This window comes from Dendrobium catenatum, unplaced genomic scaffold (assembly GCF_001605985.2).
Source record: "Dendrobium catenatum unplaced genomic scaffold, ASM160598v2 fragScaff_scaffold_1342, whole genome shotgun sequence".
In the NCBI taxonomy this organism is placed as follows: domain Eukaryota; kingdom Viridiplantae; phylum Streptophyta; class Magnoliopsida; order Asparagales; family Orchidaceae; genus Dendrobium; species Dendrobium catenatum.
In genome coordinates, this window is record NW_021319804.1 from 661,972 (window position 1) to 681,635 (window position 19,664).

Genomic DNA, 19,664 nt, shown 5'->3' on the forward strand with positions numbered 1-19,664 from the left:
CTTATACTTGAATCGAATGGCTCGACGAGAAGAATCCAACGAGCCCAATATCGTCGAATTCCGACATCATTAAGGCCTTCAAATTCCCAATGAACGGTGCATGATCAAAGGATTCAATATCACCGTCCATTCAAAACACTCCCAATTCGCCCCTGATCTCACGCCTATTTACGAGTTATGCCACTCCAGAAAAGCTATAAATAGAGCCCTCATTTTACACCAAAGGGACTCAAGTGAAGAGAGAGAAGAAGAAGAGGAGAAAGGGGAAAAGGAGAATCCTCACCTCCTTGACCACCGCCGGAGCTCTTCCTGCCGCCTGAAGACGCCGGAACTCTGCCGGATATTTGAAAAAATGCCAGAATTCTTCCCAACTTCCATGGGATGTAGGAATTATTTTCAATTAATGACAGAGTTCCCTCATGACGCTGAAACTCCGCCCAAGTGAGGCAGGAGTTCTCCTCTACCACCAACAGAAGTCGAATTTCTACCCGCCGTCGCACATTCACTCTTCGCCAAGTTACCACCCGGCGTCAGACTTCTACCAGTTATCGGACTACGCTGGATGTCTACGCGAAGATGGAGTTCTTCCATTATTGGACTTCTACCTGACGTCGTCCTTCTAATATTCATCGTCAGACAAAAGTTCTACTGACCTCCGTCGCCAACCAACTACGGTCCTCCTGACTTATGTCTCCCACCGAATACAATCCTTCCGACCTTCGTCGCCATCCGACTATGGTCCTTCTGACTTACGTCGCCCGCCGACTACAGTCCTTTCGACCTCCGTCGCCAGCCGACTACTATCCTACTGACTTACGTCGCTCACCGACTAAAAGCCTTCCGACCTCCATCGCCCGCCGACTAAGGTCCTCCCGACCAAACAAACATATCAATAGTGATTCTTTGTATTTACATCATGTAGTGTACTCCATAAGATGTACATCAAGCTAAGACCTTCTACCAAGGAAGGGCCTCATTTGTAATCTACTGCAATACTAGTGGATTCATTCAAACTGGGCTAGGCCCCGTGGTTTTTCCCCTTTTCAGGGGTTTTCCTCGTAAAAATCTTGGTGTCTCATAAATGTTAGACCCTCTCTATTTATCTGATTGCGTGCCGGATTTTCGTATAACGCTAAGACGATAAACTTTATATTTCTCTACCGCTGCGAATACTCCTGGACACAACAATTAGCATTCAAGCAATGTTGCAAATAAACTGACCGTTCGACAAGTTTCTCATGACTTGGCTCAATGAAGCTCATTCATTAGCATCAATTTATTACTATAAATATATGATTAAGAATCTTATATCTTTCATAATAAACGAGTCAAATCGAACTCGTATAATTAAACTAGAGCAACAATAAAGATATCATGTGGTCTTATTTTATTAATTTTAATTTATATGAAGGCTATATTTAAATTTTCTTATTTTTATAAGTCTATATTCTGTATGAGCTCACAAGCATCAATGAATTATGTTATGAGGTTCTTAATATTTTATAAGATAATATGATTTTTTAAATGTTTTATGTATAGTATATTTTGACTTTATATGCCTTATAATACAAATAATTCATCAAATATTTTTACTCTTTTCTTAGGATATATTCATGAAAGTTCATGTTGGATACAATTATCTCTTATTGTACCCGCAACTGCTTGATGCTTCATTTGGTTCCCCGACGTTTTTTTTTCATGCTTCAACGGAGGTATTACAACGTAGAAGCAGATTTTTTTTCTTCTCAAATCGGCAAAAATTCGGAGGTTATCAAAAGGTGCTTTGAAAAAGCGTAAACAAACATTAAAATAGTAACTTTTTCACTGATTGAAATGAGAAACAAAAAAATTACGAACAACCAAACAAGGCCCGAGCTTCCCGCACAATGCTGCTGTGTTTACGTAAGTTAATTTTAGTGGGATTTAATAAATCCAAATTTAGTAAATCCTATAAGTTCAAATTTAGTAAATCATGAGAGTGTTAAATCCTGAAAATTGTATGTTATGATACGTGTTAAATTCCGATTAATCATAAGAAATTGTATGACAACGTTATTTAGTATTTAAGGTGGTTGGTTTATTTAGAAATTAAATTTAATGTGATTTGAATTTTATTTGCGTGTTAACTATGAGTTATTTATTAACTTTAATTGTAATTACCTTTAACAAATTATAATGATAAATAATATAATTTAAAACTAGATTAATTATTATTAATTATCAAATTTATTATTTAGGTGTTAGTTATCAAATTTCTTATTATATTACTAATTATTTAATTGTATTCTTAAATCTTAATTAATTTGTTATTTATTTTTTAAAATTATAAATTATTTAATATTCACTAGTACTCATATTAACGATGTCATTAATTATTTAAGTATTAAACTAATTTAATGACAATTATATTATTTATAACTATAATAATTATGCTACTAATTATTTAATTAAGCGAAATCATATAATTAATCTAATTAATTATTAATACTTAAATTCTATTAATAAATAAGATTTCTTGAGTTTTCTTTTTGCTTCGTCTCTTTTCCTAATCGCCATTTCTTCATGGTTGCTTCGGCTACTTGTGCTGTGCATGATTCGCACGACAATAGCTTTCTCCCTGCTTCACCTCTTTGAAGGCATCAAATCATAAGTCTCGACGGGAGCTCATTTACTGCATAGGCCACCAATATCTTCACTCCTCATTCCTTCAAGATGGGAGCTAGCTTGTTTCGCAATCTTGAAAATTCAATAGTCCCTAAATCCATAAATGAGATGAAAGAGGAAATCTAGGGGTTATTTGACAACAAGTGGAATTTAGTAAAATTAGTAAATTTGGATTTAGTAAATCCTAATGGTGTTAAATCCTGAAAACTATTAGGTATGATAAATGTTAAATTTTGTTAAATAATGAGAAACTGTTTGATGACATATCTGACGATTTATGACAAATATAGATTTAAATGTGAAGTAGTTAATTAAAAATTAAAAATTAATGTGTAATGAATTTAATAACATATTAAGTATAAATTACTTATTATTTTTATTTTTAATTATAGTTAACAAATCATAATAATAAATAATTAAATTAGAAATTAGCTTAATTATTAAATTATTTAATTACTAATTATAATATTATTTATTAAATTACTTTATTTACACTATTAATTATATATTTAATAATATATATTTTAAGATATATAAACTAAGCTAATTATATTAATATTTAATTATTAATTATAGCATTAAGTTAAAATATGTAATTAATTTATACACTAATTATGCAATTAATTAATTAATTAAGTTACTTAATTATTAATATTTTAAATTATATTAATCAATAAGAACCTAGAAGCGTCTAGGGTTTTCCATTTTTCATCGTTGCGGTTCGGCTTCGTTCGTTCGCAGGAGGTGTAGAGATTGCACGCGTCGCTTCTTCGGCTCTTTCGTGGCTGTTCGACTACGCTCTTTCGACGGCTTTCCCTTCCTGTCGGATCGGAAGTTACGACATTTTGATCGGAAGCAAGGGAACTCGCTGGCTGTGAAGGTAACTTTCTCCCTTTCGCGCGCTTCTTCGACCAATTCCCGTTAAATCTGCCGAACCGGGGGATTTAGTAAATCCGGGATTTAAGCCGTAAATCCGGGATTTACGGAATCCCGGGATTTAACGCGCGAACAAAAACCGTTTGGCTGGATTTAGCGTAAATCCGACTTAAATTCTACGATAAATCAGATACCAAACAGTCCCTTAGAGATCTCTAGGGTTTGATTTTCATTCTTCTTTTCGTCGGTGCTGTTCGGCTTCCTTGCTTCGCAGGAGGTGTAAGATTGCACGAGTGGCTTATCCGGGATTTACGGCAGAAAGAGGGAAACGGAGGATTTATTCCGCTGTGAGATTTATTAATTCGAGCGTAAATCCCGTTTGCTTTTTATTATTATCATCTGATTTGTGTGATTGTGCAATTGATGCAGTCTGCTCTATATGGTGTGACGAGACATGTTATTGGTGCCTTTATTGGTGCAAACTTTGAGTGCTTCTTCTATGCAGTAAATAATGCTATGGAATGCTATTTTGCTTAATTAAGTTTATCATTAATCTCACCACCGTGGGCATCTTTTATCAATGATTGGGCCATCAAAACTTCAATGATTCAAATCCTTTTGATTTATTCATGATTTGATGTTTAAATCATGATCATGAATGAGCATCCCCTTTGTTTGATCCATTTATTAAATATCAATCAAACTATCTTTTTTTTTTGTTTGGACTTGATTTTAAACAATACAAGCCAATTTTTATTCTCAAAGTTTTTCATAGTGAAGAATAATCATTTAGCTGAACCTTTTAATTAATTTGCATTAACTTAAATGGCATGTCTCTCTCTCTCTTTCTCCACTTTTTGCAATGTTGAATCAAATGAGTACCTTTATTTGCGCAATAACTTCTTTTTATCATATGGTGTATATTGCGTTGTTAATATTCTAGATATTTTTTTTATATCCGTGGTATTGAATTGGCATGTAAATTATTTTTGTTTATGTCAGGTTATTGGCATAGACCAGAATCGACATTTTACCAGAATCACCAAAAATGTCTCGCAAGGGATTAATGGAGCAAGACTTGTCTAAGCTTGATGTGACAAAATTGAATCCATTATCACCAGAAGTCATTTCAAGACAAGCTACTATAAATATAGGTGCTCTCTCTCCCCTTACATACATACATACATACATACATACATACATACATACATACATATACACACACACATATATTCTTAATGTGATATGTCAAGACATTTTATGTGCTGTTTGCTAATCTCAAGTAAATGATATAAAAAGAATAATTCTGAAGGTTTGTGGAGAAAAGAGGATGCTTTCTTCATCTTTCTTGTTTTGGTTGATTAGTCTGTCTTATTTTTAAATTGAATGGTTTTTCTTTGCTTGAATTTTTTTTTCTATAATCTTTTGGAGAGCTATGTACAATTAGTTTTTGCCATTGAGTTGGTAAACATACTGGGATTTTTTTTTGTCGTTAGACCTCTTTTTGGGAATTGGGTAGATAGAAGTATTTGTCTTTAACAGATGCGAAACTGAAAGTGGAGGAAGTATCCATATAATTTCTACTTGTGTTTTATAGCAAAACAAATCAATTATAAGCCTCTAGTGTGTCAATCCCATACAAGGGTCATAAATGTAAAAGTTTGTTGGCACATGGGGCAAATGCTGTCTTTTATTCGACAATAGATCCATGATATGGGCTGCGTGATATGGGTTCCGTTAAAACTATCATACCACAACATTATTTTTCTTCTATGAAGTCAAGAAAAATGTTGCTATTATTATTATTTTAAAGGAAAAGTATTAAAACCTGTAATTCTTGCTGGATGATGTTACTCTTGGCTTTATTCTATGATAAATATTGCAACTAAACATATGAATTTGGCATTGATCAGATGAAAATGATCTAGATATTGAAGGATATTTCTTTTCTTTTATAATGGAAACTATACTAGTAACAAAAATATATTATCCATAAAGAGTAGGTTGGTGATGGTGAAATTCCTAGAATACAAAATGTTCGAGCCATTGTTTTCAGTTTTTACATATGTAGCCTGATTCTCAAGTTTTTGAGTTCAAAATTTGGTTTTTTAATCATTCTAGTCCATTACTTCTTTCTACTTAGGTGCTCTTATATCCGTTCAATTTTCTGATGATAATTTTGTGCTTTCCAGAATCCTTGCTTTTGTTTTTTGAAATGTGGAAAATGTAATTTGTATAACACAAAATAGTTTGTGTTTGAATATTCAGGTACTATTGGTCATGTGGCCCATGGGAAGTCAACTGTTGTTAAAGCTATATCTGGTGTTCAGGTAATTATTTTTTGATTTCCTTCATAGCCTCTACCTTATGACGTAGTTCACAAAAATTTGTTGGTGTTCATTTACCTTTTTTATAGATCTTTTTTTTTGTTGAATTTGCGTGAGGTCGACATATATCTTTAAATGTGTGAAATTATTTCCAAGTACCTTCAATGTGTTAGGGTTTGAAACATGTAGATCATTGGGGATGTTGATCTGGACTGTGTGATCTGATATTTTTCTTACATAAAGCTTCTTTCTATAATTCAGATGGATGGTCGTTGAAAAAACAGTGATTCTGGTTATATGTTAACCATGGTCCATTACAGCTACTCTTTTTTATGCTAGAAATCTTTTTCTTGCTGCTAGATGTGGCTTATATACTTTTATTTATAAATTTAATGGGTTTTATGCATTCATGTAGACTGTTCGATTTAAAAATGAACTGGAGCGGAACATCACCATCAAACTAGGATATGCAAATGCAAAGATCTACAAATGTGAAGATGAAAAATGCCCAAGACCAATGTGCTACAAGTATGTTGACCTCCAAACCAAAATTGAAAAAAGGGTGCATAGTTGCACTTTTTTTTGAAGCATGCTTAATGGCATTCAATGCAGAGCATATGGAAGCGGGAAAGAAGACAGCCCTCTTTGTGATGTTCCTGGTTTTGAGAACGCTAGGATGAAGCTTTTACGACATGTATCTTTTGTCGATTGCCCTGTAAGTTGATGGATTATATGCTCTAATTATTTTTTGTTAGTAATATCATTAAGATCTATTGTTTCCTCTCTTTTATTCTTTCAAAATTCAAAAAGTGTCCTAATTTTACTTTTGATTTTGTCTAAGTTCTCAATGCTTGTCTCGTGGTGACACATCAACACCCAAGCAACAACCACACCTAGAAAAGCTTGCACTTGCTTTCTTTATCAAATGCTACATTTTGTTTCCCTCTCATTAGTTTTTCTTCATTAAATGCTACATGTGGTTTTTTTCTCATTAGGTTTTCTTCATTAAATGCTACATGTAGTTTTTCTCTCATTAGAAGTTTAAAACCACATAGTTTTTACCTTTAGCTGATGAGGATTCATGCTTCTTGCATTTTCCAGATTTTCTCTTGAATTACCCCTGTAGAAAAGCCTTGTAACTTTGTTTGGAAGGTGGCCACTATCTTTTGAAAGGGTTATTTGCTACTTTAGATGGCTATCTTGAAGAAATGATTAAGTTGCTTTTAATATAATCTTGAGGTCCTAGATTTTAATCATGGAAATTGTGGCTTTCTAGACTCTGCATTAGTGGGAGCTCCATGCTCGATATTTTTTTTCTTTATTATTATCTGAACATTATACTGACTGATTCCCTGAATATTGATGTTTCTCTATTCTTACAAGGGCCATGATATTCTTATGGCTACAATGCTTAATGGAGCTGCAATCATGGACGGGGCATTGCTTTTAATAGCTGGCAATGAAAGCTGCCCTCAGCCTCAAACTTCTGAACATCTGGCAGCTGTTGAAATTATGCGGTTACAGCACATTATTATCCTACAAAATAAGATTGACCTAATTCAAGAAAGTGTGGCACTTAATCAACATGAGGCCATCCAGAAATTTATCCAGGTCAGATTTTTTTGAGATGATCTTTCGCTCTCTCAAAAAATTATTATCTTTAACAGTTCTACCCACTTCATTCCAGATATCCTTCTATTTATTTTACAATTTCATCCATGTTGAACTTTGAATGCAGGGCACAATTGCTGACGGGGCGCCTGTTGTGCCTATCTCTGCTCAGTTGAGGTATAATATAGATGTTGTTTGTGAGTACCTTATCAACAAAATCCCCATTCCAGTGAGAAATTTTACCTCACCGCCAAACATGATTGTCATTCGCTCTTTTGATGTGAATAAGCCTGGTTCAGAAGTTGATGAGATAAAAGGCGGTGTTGCTGGTGGAAGCATTCTTTGGGTATGTAGTTATTTCAGTTAGTTACTGGGTCCCTATTTTCCAGTGCTTTATTGAATTTGTTTAGTCATTTTTTTATCAATTTGAATTTACTTGGAAATATGTAGGCAAGTTTACAACTATATAAGCACATAGGAAAGAAAGTCAGCACTTCGTAGAAATTCATTTCTTAGCTAAATCATATTGCTCAAATGCAAATCTAGCTTATGAGCAATATTTGAATGGTTGAGTCCAGAGTTATGGTTATCTCAGAATTTGACTCTGAACTCCTTTACCTACGTGTGCTTGAGTGATGTAGGATATGTACAATCTAGGATTCCTAATGCAACTAGAATGATACAATGCATGTAGATTTTACAGACAAAAATATGAGATTTCCAAATCAATGACCCCTAATCATACAAAAAATTATTTTATTTGTGTGCAAACTCGTAAATACATAATACTGAAAACAAATGATAATGTAATAATTGATTAATTTAAAAAGATCAACTAGAAATTCGAACCATAAAAAATAGCAAACAACTGAATTTTTGCTCTGCAGTTAAACACCTAGCTTTAGTAATTTTGAATAAAATTAAGACTCTTGTTATACCAATATAAAAATACTTATAAGAAAAGAAAACATTGACGTCATTCACCATGCATAAAAAATTCAGGCTTCATGTTAATACACGGAGATCACTTACCCAAAAATTGTTTATTGCACGGACTTAATGAATCTCATATTTAATAAGCATTCACATGATGGGAAGCAGAAAGGAAAATTTTTATTGACATAAAAACTATTTTTACATCCCACCTGTTGGTATATATATTCATCTAATTTCCTATCATTTGTCTCTGGAACCCCAACCTGCACAACATCTCGTGCATATAGTCCTTGGTGATTTCAAAATCTAGTTGGTATTGATACAGTCCTTCTAAACCCAGCCCAAAGGATAAGGGCTTGGGTTAGATTGACATCCAGGCTTCTGCACCAAAGTTATAAAAATGATGTTATTTTGACTACCAATGCCAATGTTGGTGTCACTATATCTTTCTTTTCAAAAAATAATTTTTTTTCACTTTTTAGAGGTAAATTGTTCAAGGTGTACCTTCAAATATTTTTTCTCTGGTATGATAATAATCATAAACTTATATTTTGTAGCATTATTTTTTTTTTCTTTTGCTTTTCTTCTTATTCTTTGAGAAATTTAAACCTTCAACCCTGATGGATTTGGTGCTTTTTTTGCCTTGATCTTGCACTCTATGATCAATGACATCGTACTAGGTTGGTTGAGATTGGTGATTGGAAACGAGTGTTGTTCTTTTACAATTTGCAAATAAATCCCTCAACATACTTTATCCGAGATTGTACTTCCCCAAAATCTACTCTCAAATTGACCATTTGGGGTTAGAACTTTGTGGTATATTTCTACACATATTGCCTTTGGCGCTATCTCAAATTGTGGAAAAATTATTGTGTCCGGACACAGTACCAACCGCGGTATCGAGCGCCTAGTGATGTGGCACATTTTTATTGGTCACGAGTCCAGAAATTGTGCCACTGCTTTCTTTGATTTTCTACGTACCCCCATCTGGTAGAGTTCTTTATGATATCAACTACTTCATCATCAATTTTTATATAATGCTTAAACTGTGATCATAAGCAATCTGGTTGATCTCCATTTTGTTTGGAACAGCTTTCTTACTGCTTTTGTAAAGCAGCTTTTTAATATAAATTTTTCAAGTTTAAATTTTTTTTGTATTAAAATGTTGTTTTAAAAAATAGTAAGAGAACTGTCTCAAGCGAAGCCAAAATCTTATCCCCATATCATCCAAAACCAACTCCAGTGAAGTAAACTTAAAAGATAATTAATCCATTTGACTTGTTAGTATATTAGGGGTAGAATTCACTGGAACCAGCGAGTTTTGACCCTTCAAAATGCATTAAAGAGCTTAATTGGTCTAGATTTTGACCACAAAATAGTGACTGGCCCTTTGTGCCCCGATTTTGACCCTTCAAAATGCATTAAAGAGCTTAATTGGTCTAGATTCTATTTGTGTTCTCCTTTTTTCTCCTTTTCCTTTGCATAATGAATCTGTTCCACGATCTTTAATTTTTCTCTACATTTTGTCGGAGTATAAGAGCGAGCAACTTTTTTTTTTTAAAGTGTTGTGGGTTTTTTATATTGCAAAAAATTTATAGAACACTTCTGCATAGTTCCTCAGATGATTGAACTAAAACATTTGCCAAAATTATTCCATCTTTTTTGTAGGGAGTTCTAAAGGTGAATCAGTTTATTGAGGTTCGTCCTGGCATTGTCATGAAAGATGAAAATGGAAATATCAAATGCACACCAATATTTTCTAGGATTGTATCGTTGTTTGCCGAGCAAAATGAGCTCCAGTTTGCCGTCCCTGGCGGACTTATCGGTGTCGGCACCACCATGGATCCTACACTGACCCGCGCAGACAGGCTTGTTGGCCAGGTTCTTGGTGAGGTGAATTCGCTGCCTGATGTCTTTGTGGAGCTTGAGGTCAGTTTTTTCTTCCATAAAAATTCTTTAACTACGTGATTTTGGGCTGCGCGAAACATTTGTGTTTGTTTTATCTACCTTCATCACCAGAAACCTTAAAAATCTCTATTATTGTTTCTTCTTTCATTACTCTATTTGAGATATCGCAGAACTGCAACGCTCTCAGTATATGTCAAGATTTCTGACCTACTTATGCTGTAGAAGCAGTGAGATCACTGATACCCAAATACTCAACAGCTCTCTCTCTCTCTCTCTCCCTCCCTCTCTCTCTCTCTCTCTCTCTCTCTCTCTCTCTCTCTCTCTCTCTCTTCTCTCTCTCTTCTATTTTATCATCTTAAGTGCCTTAGTCATTCCATTAGAGATCTTTGTAGATGGCTTTAAGTAATGCATCTCCAGTTCTACTGTGAACACAGATAATACAGGAGTCATCCTTAAAGCCATCAACAGGATTACAGAACTTTGTTAGTTTACTTTTAAAAGAGCCACATGATTAGCCTTCCATTGTGAACACATGTAATAGAGGAGTCATCCTCCTACTTCTCAATTTGCAAGTAGCCCATTGAAGTTTTTTTTTCATTTCTCACCATTCAGGTCAACTTCTTCCTGCTGCGAAGGTTACTAGGCGTCAGGACCAAGGGTGCCGAGAAGCAAGGCAAAGTCGCGAAACTGACGAAAGCCGAGATGCTCATGCTTAACATCGGATCCATGTCGACCGGAGCTCGAGTCATCGCCGTCAAAAACGATCTAGCCAAGCTCCAGCTCACAGCTCCCGTGTGCACAAGCAAAGGCGAGAAGGTGGCCCTCAGTCGCCGCGTCGAGAAGCACTGGCGCCTCATCGGCTGGGGCCAGATCCAAGCCGGCGCCACCCTGCAAGTCCCTGATGCCCCCAAAAATCTGTTTTCTTAGTGTTCAATCTTTGCTTAAGGAAGCCATGTGGGTGGGCAGGAAGCTACTTGGAACAATTTTTCTCAGGTGGAGAAGAAAACCAAAGCTTTCTGTTCTTTGTTTAGTAGTTTGTTCAGATTTTGCATTACATGATTATGCTATTTGAGCTTTAAGCTGAAACATTCTATTTATTGAATGCATTTTCTTGTGTCATATTTAAAGATTAAATCTTGAAATTTATTTAAAAAATATAAAAATTTGTCTTTGTTTTTTTTTTAAATACTTATATTAGTTTATGTAACATATTATGGCTTATTAAATGTAAATGTTTAATTGCATTCTTGATATGAATTTACATATTCTAACCAATCTTTTTGCATGAATCATTCAAGTTTTTGCATTGGGTATGTTTGTAAAAAAATTGATGATTGATTTTTACAGAAGAGAAAAATAAGTTTATAATAAGATCAAATATTGAGCGATTAAGATTAAAATCATTGGCTTTGCTCTTAAATGTATAGTTAAAATGTATTATTAATGGCTCTTAATAATCATTTATAACAGATTTAATTATTACTGCTTTTTTAATGATTTTGATTAATTTTTAATTTTTTTACAAATTCTTCAACAATCACTAATTTATAAATCTTTTATTAGGCTAATCATTTTTACTTATATAAAAATTACCCTAGATGATAGAAAGTGGCATGGCTGATAATATTGCTAAACACAAAACTTAGGAATACAAATAGAATGGAAGTTTAGTAAGGCTTCGTTTCGTTCTTCGACTCCTTTTCGTTTTTAAACGGAGGTATTAGAACGAGAAAAAGATAATTTTTTTTTTCTTCTGAAATCAACGAAATACAGAGGATAAGGAGAAGGTATTTTGAAAAAAGCTATGGTAACAAACAACAAAACAATAATTTTTTCTTCGATTCCAATCTGAGACAGAAATTACAGCCAAACAAATGAGGCCTAAAACTAACGCAAAAAGCTAGTGGTGAGATGTAGCGGCGGTGAGTGGTCATTCGGTGTATAAGTGAAGATAAGGGTCATTGGCGTCGGCCGAAGGTGGCTAGTGGTGAGATGTAGCGGCGGCGGGCGGTGGCTTTGGAGATAGGCAATGTCGGTGTCATTCGGTGGTGGATGGTGATAATGGCGGTCGGTAGTGCATGGCGGCGAGCGGTGATGGATAGTGGGAAGTGGTGGTAGCTGGTAGTGGTGATGTCGACGACAATAACATGTAATTTACAAATGTATTTGAAAATCTCTCAAATATTTACTTATTTTTTAAAAGTTTTAAAAATATTTTGGAATTTTAATTTCACATATTAAAATTATTTATGAATATTTTTTTTTAATTTATTTACACTTTCATTAAAAAGCAAAATCTCAAATTATTTAGACTATAAGTGAAGATAAGGGAATTTGGACCGTCCGATCTGCATCGTGATGTTTAACGTAAGATGCACTCTCGCTGTATATTACCGACAGAGAAACCCTAACCTAGAAGCCGCAGAACCCCGTTCCTGTTCTCTCTGCGAGCAAAACTTTTTTTCTCTCTTTCTAGCTCCTCGCAGATATAGCCGCCTACGCTGATCTTCTGAAACTCTTCTCGTATCCCTTCATAAGGTTCGGTTCCGTAGTTCCTAATCTGTTAATCTGCTGATTTTTTTTTTTAATTCATCTAGCTATCTATGAGCGGGGGTTTGATTCAAACTCTTGTAGCATCTCTAGGGTTCTATATCAAGATCTGAGTGATATGCTTTGCTTTTTATTATTATCATCTGATTTGTGTGATTTAAATCCTGTCAAACGGTTTTCGAGAGCTCCGTAAATCTCAGTCCTCGATAAATCCCGGTTTTACAGATTTACTGCATAAATCCGTAGAGCTTATCACATTTGCATTAACAGAGCTGTTGTACTTGGGTGCTTTGGAAGAAATGATATCTGATGATTATTGAATTAAAAGAGGCACTAGTTTTTTTATTGTGTGATTTTAAAGGCTCCATTTGGGAATTCATTTAGTTGCTTTATTTTGTTATAGATTTGGCATATCATTTTTTTTTACTTGTGCAAAAAACATGGGAAAGAAATGTTATATTGTACTGCTTCATAATTTGGTGACCCTCAGCTATGGAATTCTTGAGCAACCTGTTCATCCCTACAAGTGATATTGATTTTATTCATAGTGCGTTAGAGTAACTCAAAATTCGGGACCATCCAAACACAATTCAACAAACTTATAGTCAAATTAAACATATCAATGAGATGAACCCAACAACCCAAAACATGTCCAATATGTGCCCAAAATGGGTACAAATCAAAGGATTGAAACATATTTGGAAGATTTAAAGCATTAATTGGATGACCACATGATATCCAAATATTGCATGCTTATGGTCAAATCGAGTGGCTCGACGAGATGAGTCCAATGAGACGAAGAGTGCTTAATTCTATAATCATTAGGTGACTTAAAAATACTGAATAAATGCTCTCACCGAAATTGATCAAGATGGATCTCGAGATACTTAAAGGCAGCGGTGAAGGAGGAGAATTACACTTTCATTTTGATGGTTGAAGGAGATGTTTGCGTTAGGTGTTTGGTGATATGTTGCAGTGGGTGTTGCTGTAAAGAATACATCTTGGCTTATACATAATCTTATGTAGAAATATTTTATTATTATAATTTATCAAGTATATTTTAGAAACTATAAATATATATGTATATAACTTTTATAAACCTTTAAAGAATATTATATTATAGAAATCATAATTTTTTAATATTTATGAAAATAAGAGGCGAAACAAACGTGAATTCCCTCCCATAAGACGATTTGTTCCTTCCTCTCCAGGCTCTCCGTCCCGAGCCGTTCGTGACTTTGCTCAAACCTGTCGGCCGGTTTTCTCCAACGAATAGTTGCATAAGATAGAAGTTATGCTCCGTGTGCTTCTCCGCTCAATCTCGGTAATTGTTTTCCCTTCTTAGTTTGTGTGCATCGTGCATGTCCACCCACATGTTGTCTCTATTGATTTTATGGTATGGATATTGTGTATTAGTTTAGACTTTTGGGTATGTTTGATAATGAAAAGTGGTAATAATTTTTATTATGTTTTTATGAAAAAAAAAAGCTCCTAGGGTTTTTCTGCTATAAAATGTACCCTCTGACGTTCATCTCCACTCCCCTTTCGCACTGCCATCGCATAGGCTTCCATTCTGGCAAATTCATTATTTCTTTTCTTTCCATTGCTCGATTTTATATCTTTCCCTATATCTTTTGATTTCACAAAGATTATTAGATCTCTGTTTTGATCTAAGGTTTCGTTCTCATCTTCAAATCCATTTTATTCTGTTTATAATTTTTCGTATTTTTTGGGGCTTGATTACTTGTTGTTTTTGAGGGGTTGACTCCTTTCTTTATTGATTATCAGTTGGTTTTTATATTGTTTAGGACTCACTTTACTCGGCACAAAATGCAAAATGAAGAGGGACAACTGGTGGATCTCTATATCCCTAGGAAGTGGTATGTTTTTGTTAATATTTTCGTTTTGTTAGTTCGTTTATGTGATTGAGATGAATGGCAATCTTATGATCTATCCATGGAAAATTGTGTTTGCAGCTCTGCGACGAATAGGTTGATTGCTGCCAAGGATCATGCCGCTGTTCAAATTAATATTGGTCATTTGGATGAGCATGGTGTTTATACAAGGAATTTCACAACTTTTGCGCTCTCGGGTTTCGTTCGTGCTCAGGTTGTTTTTATTATTCTTATACTCAAACCTGTTTTCTTGTTGTTTATGAAAAAAAGTTTATGAAAAAAAGTTGTGTTAGGGTATCCTTAAGCAACTCTTAGCAGAATGGGAAAGCTGTTTGATTTAAGTTGAGATTACTGCAATTTAGAATATCGTGTGAAATATTAATCTCAAATAAAAAATGGACAGCTACAAAGCCATCTTGATGAACTTTGCATCATTATATCCTCACATATTTTGTCCATCTAAGCGGATTTGGCTGCAAGTAGGATTTAACTCAGGTAGGACTTAATAAATCATGTAAGCCTTGATGTAATAAATCCTCAAAATTGTTTGAATGATAAGTATTAAATTCAATTAAATACTGACATTGTTTGACTACTTATTTTTGGATTTGTATAAATTTGAGATTGACAATTAAACTCCAACAAAAAAAAGTCAATTCCTTATAGTGTAAATCATTTTTGGAGCTCATTAAGGATGCGTGATAAAATATTTTGAGCATAAAATGCATTTTAGTATGATGGCTGCATAAAACAAAAATCTCTAAAGTGTATATTTTTGTATTGTAATTGTTAAAAAAATTGGCTTTTCGTATACGCCTTTTAACTAATCTACCAGTTTATTTATTTTCCAAATTCCATACAAAATCTACCAAATGTAATTTTCTTTCTCTCTATTATCCCTTCTCAGCTTGAAACCAAACCTAGACATAAGTTAGAGGAAAAGAAGAAGGGTCCAACTCCACTTCTATTCTCTAACAACCTAACGATGATGATGAAGGAAAGAAAAGTAGAAAACATTACCAATGGGCTGTGGTTCTCTCCTCTTTTTCTCATAGATCCTTCTCTCAATGAACTCTTCTTCTCCTCCCTCTGCCTCCCATATATTGCTATTCCCATTTGCTTGTGAGTGGGAAGAGACATGGAAGTGGAAGGGATCCCTATTATAAGCATTTTATGTTTATAAATCCGTTAAATTGCCGAATCAAGTGATTTAGTAAATCTATAATTTATCCTGAAATATAATGAAAACATGATTTAAAATTTTTGTAATTTAAGGCTCTTATTTTGGTTGTTTGTTAAGATTTAAGTTTATGTCTCACTTATAATTTGACTTTAAGTTGCTACCAAACAATCCCGAAAGCTTGCTGTTTTGATCAATCTTAGTTCACCCTCACTAGTGATTAAATTCATGATCTGTAAATTTGGCTATTTATATGATTTACTGTATTTAAGGATTTCTTGCTTTAACAATTCTTAAACCATTAAACAAATTGCTAAATAATATATAAAGATTTAGCAAGTTTTAATATTAGCATCCTAAATAATTTTCATGTTTTAGTCTTCTTAAACTTGACTAAGTTTGGATTTGCTAAATATTACTTAGTTAAATAGTAGTATCTGAAAGGCACTTTAAAGCTTATTTACATATAGCATATAACTAAGTCGTCGTGTCATTAGTACTCTTGATGAGCTTTTTGCTGAATGATAAATAAGTATATTCTCAGACATAATGGAATGTGCGACTCAATGCTCAAATCTTTTATTTAAATGTCAAGTTGTAAATTTTTATTTAAATTTCTCCAATTATCTAAATAAATTACATAAATGATCCTTCTATGAACGAGCATAGAGTTGTTCATCTACTGTACACATTCACGCATAGCCAAATGCCATGTCTTATATTTAGATCTTTGAACTTGAAATAGAGATATCTATTTTATCTTACCCTAATGCATAACATTTTTTTATATATACATAGCTCACCTTGGTCAGCTGGGAGCTTAGACTATTAACTAAGATGTCTTGGTGTTCGAGTCTTGTGTATGAGATGTTTGTGTGAGTTTGTCTTAATTGGCCTAAATGTCCAAAAAAAAAATATAATTGTTTGATGGCATATACCTTTCTATGGGAGATGTATTATAGCATGTGGATGTGAATCTTGGTATGTTATAAATGTCATACATGTTGTTAAATTTTAACAAATAGAAAGGATGTACATATCAAAATATGTAGGATTTCTTACATCGAGTAAAATTTGTTACAATGAAATAATTTATTAGTCTTAGGATTGTATGAATACCCCGTGCACGCACATTTAAGTTGAATGCAATAAGTATGATGCAAAATTTTTAATGTGGATAGCCTAGGAGTGGAGAAATCAAATGGCGTAGCATTGTTGAAGCAATCTACTAGTGTGAATTAATGATTACGAATGATGTTATTCCTTGCGGCTATAGGTTTAATATATGAGAGATTATTCTGTGCGGACACCGGACTGTCCGGAGCCGAATGGCGTATTTTGTGCACACCATATTCTGTGCGAACCACGTCACCCGACACAACGCGGTACACAGCAAAAGGGTGACGTTGCACGCTTTGATTCGACTCCGGATTGCGTATGGTGTCCGCACAGAATTATTTTTCATAATATAGCCTGAATTATAGGCAATGCCTCTTGTGCTATTGTTAGGAGTCTTGAGATATTAGAATTATCATCAAATGATAATGTTGGATGATAGAGGCGGCACAGCTTTGGACAATTGGAGATTAGCTGACATTATAATTGCATGAAAACAAACTTATCGCGACTCCGGATTGCGTATGGTGTCCGCACAGAATAATTTTTCATAATATAGCCTGAATTATAGGCAATGCCTCTTGTGCTATTGTTAGGAGTCTTGAGATATTAGAATTATCATCAAATGATAATGTTGGATGATAGAGGCGGCACAGCTTTGGACAATTGGAGATTAGCTGACATTATAATTGCATGAAAACAAACTTATCGAAGAATTGATCATTTGACACTCCACATAGATATTGCTGATGACTTTTTTAGGTCATCTTGGCATCTCTAATAATTCTTAGTTTTGATAGATTTCTCTCAACAGTATGCCATACATCTTGAGATTCCCCTGGGCTTGTCATGTAGTTTTCTTTTCGGCTACTTGTTATTTTCTTTTAAAACAATTGATCTTCTTTCACTTGATCTTTTGAAGCCACCTCTCTTTTGGGGCAACCTCCATTTCTTTTTGTTTTTTAAAGCATTTTATCGTCACAACTACTTGTTATTCTCATCTATAACAATTGATCCTCTTTCAATTGATGTTTTCAATCATGTTGTAAGTTACAGAAATATGTAGAACTTTCTCTGGCTCATCTTCCAACTTGATGTTTTCATTTCAAAGATTCATTACTATGTTCCATTTTTTTTTGTCATCTTTTTTAGGCTTTCTGATGGTATCAATCTGATTAGGTTAGCTTGAATTTGACTATGGCTTCATTTCGGATGGCTTTATTCTTTATATTTTCTACTAAAATTTTTATTTTAGCTCTGAGAAAGTCGTCCCAAACTTAGCTTAAGGCTTCATTTGTGATGGTTTTCTTAGTGTTTTCTAAAGCAGATTTCTAGTACAAAAATTGTTTGTTCAAAAAATTTATGTACTAGAAAGCTGTTTTAAAAAGCAATAAAAAAGCTGGCTTCGTTTGGGACGGACGGTTTTTTTATTGCTTTTTAAATTAGCTTTCTAGTACAAAAACTTTAATTTTTGTATTAAAAAACTGTTTTAAGCAGCAGTAAAAAAGTTGTCCTAAATAAAGCATAAGTAGTTTTGAATTTTTTTTTTACATTATTTTCTATTTTTAGATTGATATTAACTTATTTTTTTTAGATATTTTTTATGTTGAGCATTTCTTGCTATTATATGCATCAGTGCTACAAAATTATCTAAGTTGAGCTGAGTCGAGTATTTGCCTAATCTAATTGAGTTTGTATAAGTAGTATCTCAGCTCATTCGAAATGAATAGGTTTGAGCGAAGCTGGAAAGCTCGAGCTCGACAAGATAAATAATTGTAACAATTTATTATATATTTTAATATAATATTTTAAATTTTCTTTTGAATTACATTTTAATTTAAATGGCCATCTCCACAAACTCACGAGTCAAATTGGGCTGAGCTCGAGCTTCAGTTTAAATTTGTGGCTCAACAAATCCGTCTTTTGAACTCATTATCGAGTTGAGTTGAGTTAGCTCATGAATTAGCCTCGTCAGTTTGTGAGCAAATTTATTTAAAAATATTATTATAAAATATTTTAGAATTTAATTATATCTCTTATTTCAAGTGTTTTTTATTAATTATCAATTAATTTTTTATTTTTCATTTTTAAATAATTCAATTATTCCTAATAGTTCAAATAATAATTATATATATAACGAGTATAAACGTCAATTTGAGCTCATAAAATTAAAATTAAATCGAAACTAAAATTGGATAAAAAATCAAATTAAACTACCACAACAAAAAAATAATTATACATTAAGCCTTGAATTTACAACCTCTTAAGTAAAAAGATGTTGAACCCTTAAACATCAAGGTGTCCGTTCGTGCAATGGTTAGAAATTTTATTAAGAAATTTTGTAGTTAAGGGATCCCATCTCTCGGATGGGTGATCTTCTATAAAGTTATACCAAATGAAGAAAACAAATAATTTCTTGATAGTTTAGAGTTTTGACTATTAGTTCAACTTTGCTTTATATTCTATCCTAATCGCTTATGAGCGAGGGAACCAATAAAGTTAATAAGCAATCAAAACTTAAAGCCTGAACTACACGGCGAATTATTATGTCTGGTCACAGAACGTTCAGACATCCAATTCAGACGCTCCACGTCACCCAAA

The 19,664-nt window shown here is 33.6% G+C and overlaps 1 protein-coding gene across 3 annotated transcripts; it reads left to right on the plus strand.

Annotated features, from left to right (window-relative positions):
• Positions 1–3,361: 3,361 nt before the first annotated feature.
• LOC110100707 (eukaryotic translation initiation factor 2 subunit gamma) lies at positions 3,362–11,449 on the plus strand. Of its 3 annotated transcripts, none has more exons than XM_020828334.2 (10): positions 3,362–3,544; positions 3,815–3,908; positions 4,543–4,694; positions 5,809–5,870; positions 6,283–6,395; positions 6,480–6,582; positions 7,251–7,478; positions 7,606–7,824; positions 10,083–10,343; positions 10,935–11,449. In XM_020828334.2, the coding sequence occupies exons 3-10, from the start codon at positions 4,589–4,591 to the stop codon at positions 11,247–11,249; spliced, it is 1,407 nt and encodes a 468-aa protein (XP_020683993.1). In that variant the 5' UTR covers positions 3,362–3,544; positions 3,815–3,908; positions 4,543–4,588; the 3' UTR covers positions 11,250–11,449. The 3 variants fall into 3 exon arrangements, with proteins under 3 accessions (XP_020683993.1, XP_020683990.1, XP_020683995.1); XM_020828331.2 differs by having other exon boundaries at positions 3,815–3,887; XM_020828336.2 differs by lacking the exon at positions 3,815–3,908.
• The last annotated feature ends 8,215 nt before the right edge of the window (positions 11,450–19,664 follow it).